This window comes from Bison bison, unplaced genomic scaffold, assembly GCF_000754665.1.
Source record: "Bison bison bison isolate TAMUID 2011002044 unplaced genomic scaffold, Bison_UMD1.0 scf7180017864181, whole genome shotgun sequence".
Classification (NCBI taxonomy): Eukaryota; Metazoa; Chordata; class Mammalia; order Artiodactyla; family Bovidae; genus Bison; species Bison bison.
Window position 1 is genome coordinate 1,692,149 of NW_011494753.1, and position 3,311 is coordinate 1,695,459.

Consider the following 3,311-nt stretch of genomic DNA (forward strand, 5'->3'; position numbering starts at 1 on the left):
GCAATTGTCCAGGTCTTCTCTTAGTTGCACTGCTTCCCTGAGTAATCTTACCCGTTCTATCACTTCCTTTAAACTGAAAGCGATCACACCTTCATCCTCAGGCAGGGCTGGGGGCACAGAATGTGACCAAGTGGCCTTTCCCAAACTCTATGCAGCCCTGCCTTCAGGCCAGTCTTACATTTTTGACTGGCTTCGCCACTTCTCCAATGTTTGTCAAATTTCATAGCTACAGAGCTGAACTCCCTTATTCTGTAAATGCTTTTCTTCCTCCCAGGTCCTTGGCAGTAAGAACAGCTGTTATCTCCTGAGCAGCTACTATGTCACAGGCATTGTTAATTTAGTATATCCCATCTCAGGACAGGGCTTCCCCGATAGCTGAGCTAGTAAAGAATCCGCCTACCATGCAGGAGTCCCTGGTTCAATTCCTGGATTGGGAAGATCTGCTGGAAAAGGGATAGGCTTCCCACTCCAGTATTCTTGGGCTTCCCTGGTGGCTCAGACGGTAAAGAATCTGCCTGCAATGCGAGAGACCTAGGTTCAATCCTTGGGTTGGGAAGAGCCTCTGGAGAAGGGAATGGCTACCCACTCCAGTATTTCTGGCCTGGAGAATTCCATGGACTATATAGCCCATGGGGTCGCAAAGAGTCAGACGCGACAGCAACTTTCACTCACCTCAAGACAATCCTGTAGGATGCACACTGAACTGAGCTGTGGATGAAGCCCAGAGAAGGTGAATAATTGACTCAAGGTCACAGGCTTGACAGGGTGACACTGAAGTACAAACTTTCTTGTCCGGCTCTGCTCCTATCTCCCCACCTACCCCTTCCCCGGCACCTGCTGGCACCTGGTTACAGTAATGTAAGAATTACTTTCGGTTTTTCTACACCAACTGGGACTCATTACCACAGTGGAAGGAGCACCACCATTCCTGCCCCTCCCCCCCCGCCCCCCTACACACACGAGGCAGGCCTCTCCCTGCAGTGATGACTTTCACACTGGCAGAGAATGGGGAAAGACCTTAGGGACCCCCACCAGGGGAGGAGGTTACCACTTCCTTCAAAAAAGCACCCTTAGATTTTCCAGTGGCACAGTGGGGAAGAATCTGCCTGCCAAACCAGGGGACACGAGTTCGATCCCTGGTCCGGGAAGGGCAACTAAGCCCATGTGCCACAACTACTGAAGCCCATTTGCCTAGTGCCCCCGTGCTCTGCAACAAGAGTAGCCCAATATTGAGAAGCCCACAATGAGAAGCCCACATATTGCACCTAGAGAGTAGCCCCTGCTCACCACAACTAGAGAAAAGCCTGTGCGCAGTGACGAAGACCTAGCACAGCCAAAAATAAAATAATTTTTTTTTTTTAATGAGAGATTAAAAATAAAAAAGCACCCAGAGACAGATCTGCTATCCCACAGAGAGACTGCAATTGCCCGGGCAGGGCTTTCACATTTGCAGTGTCTGCAAAGGGGAGCTAAATTCACCTAAAAGGAACCCTGCAAAGTGGGATGCTACTTAACTTTAAAGATAAGGAAAATGAGGATCACAAAGCTACCAAGGTCAATACATCAGATAGTACTACAACTCACGTCTGAAAGTCTCTATTTAATACATACACCACCTGCATGCACGCTCAGTGGCCAAGTTGTATCCAACTCTTTTACAATCCCATGGACTGTAGCTTGCCAGGATTCTCTGTCCAGAGGGTTTCCCAGGCAAGTATACTGGAGTGGGTTGCCAATTCCTCTTCCAGGCAATCTTACTGGACCAGGGATAGAACCTTCATCTCCTGCACTGGCGGGCGGATTCTTTACCACTGAGCCACCTGGGAAGCCCACATACACACATGGAAAACCACAATATAATAAAACATCAGCACTGGAAGAAATCATCCAGTAAAATCTCATTCTACACATAAGGAAGCTGAGGTCTAGGGTGGAAACATGACTCACTCAAGGTCACACATGCAGTGGAACCCAAGTTTCTGACATTACTTCACCAGCAGTACAAATAAACCAGGAAAACACAACCATCTTTGGATGGGCAAGAGGCAGCAACAATGGTTTTGGTTTGTGAACTTCACCTAAAAAGGTTAATACCCTCTCCCTGCCATTACACATTCCAGCCCATTCAATTAACCCGAAAATTGACTCGCACAATACCAAGTCATTGCTCCCTTGAACGAAAAATCTGAGTTCCACAATAAAAAACCACTAGCCTTTAAAAAGGCCTCCTACCCCATCCAAAAAAGTAAAGGCACGCACAAAACTTACAAAAACTTTCAACAGGCATATATACCAAAAGGGAACTGTGAATCCTTACTTAAAACGCGGGAGAACGACGAAAGCTGAAACGGCGCTCTTGGAAGATAATCCTCTCCATACCCCTCACCCACCCACGCACCCCGTTCTCAGGAGTGGGATGGAAAAGGTCTCCCCACGCCCTTCATTAGAAGGGCTCGCTGACCACGGGGAGCAACGCGGAGGCGACCAGGGCACTGATGACAAATAGGGCTGAAGAGTGAGAAGCTGACTCATGACTGGAGTGGCCCGAGGAACGGTGAAAAGAGGACATCGGGATGAACGGCTTGGGGCAGGGGTCGGCAGACTGATGGGGAAGTGGTCAGAGGAGGCACTGAGGGTCAGCGGTAGCTGGAGTGGGTCATAGGCCCATTGGCATGCAGACAGAGGAGGTTAGGCGGTCAAAAGACACCAAGACGGAGGTGTAAAGGGTCCCAAGACAGAAGAGGTAAGAGGTCACTAGGAAGGGACCCGGGACAAAAGAGCCGGGAGTGTGCGCGCGCCGCGGACCTCCCACTGTTCCAGAAGACGGGCCATGTCGGCGTCATTGTAGTCGCGAATATCCTTCTTCTTCTTCCGGGGAGGTGGGGTGGCCTCGCCGGGTGTCTCGGCCGGGCCCTCGGTGGCGAAGGCCCTCGGCGGCAGCAGCAGGAGCAGCAGCAAATCACAGGCACAGAGAAAAATCACGGCGGCGCGGGCCCAGCCGGACGCCGCCATCTTCGCCGCGCAGCGTCGCGCCGCCGCGTGGACCAGACTTGCGCGAGCCCTGGCCCCACCCCAAGCCGCCTCTTTCCTGGGCCCGCCCCTTGCCGGTGCCTGAGCGGGACACGCCTTCAGCCCCGCCTCCATGGGCTCAAGGCCGCCCCCTTGGCCCCGCCTCCCAGGCTTCGGTAACCTACCAGGCTCCGCCCCGTCCTATTTCCTCGGGCCCACCTCCGGAAGCCCCGCCTCCTCCGCCATTTTGGCTCCGCCCCGCAGTCGCCTCCCGTTGGTCCTGCATAGGCGCTCTGCCCAGT

General features: G+C 52.6%; 1 protein-coding gene across 1 annotated transcript in view; it reads right to left on the minus strand.

Moving 5' to 3' along the window:
* Positions 1–3,093, minus strand: part of MESDC2 (mesoderm development candidate 2) — an 8,551-nt gene extending 5,458 nt beyond the window's left edge. Inside the window, exon 1 of the mRNA XM_010843237.1 lies at positions 2,806–3,093. Within this exon, the coding sequence (XP_010841539.1) occupies positions 2,806–3,012 (207 nt within the window). The 5' untranslated portion in view covers positions 3,013–3,093. The remainder of the gene's footprint in view (positions 1–2,805) is intronic.
* Positions 3,094–3,311: the final 218 nt, after the last annotated feature.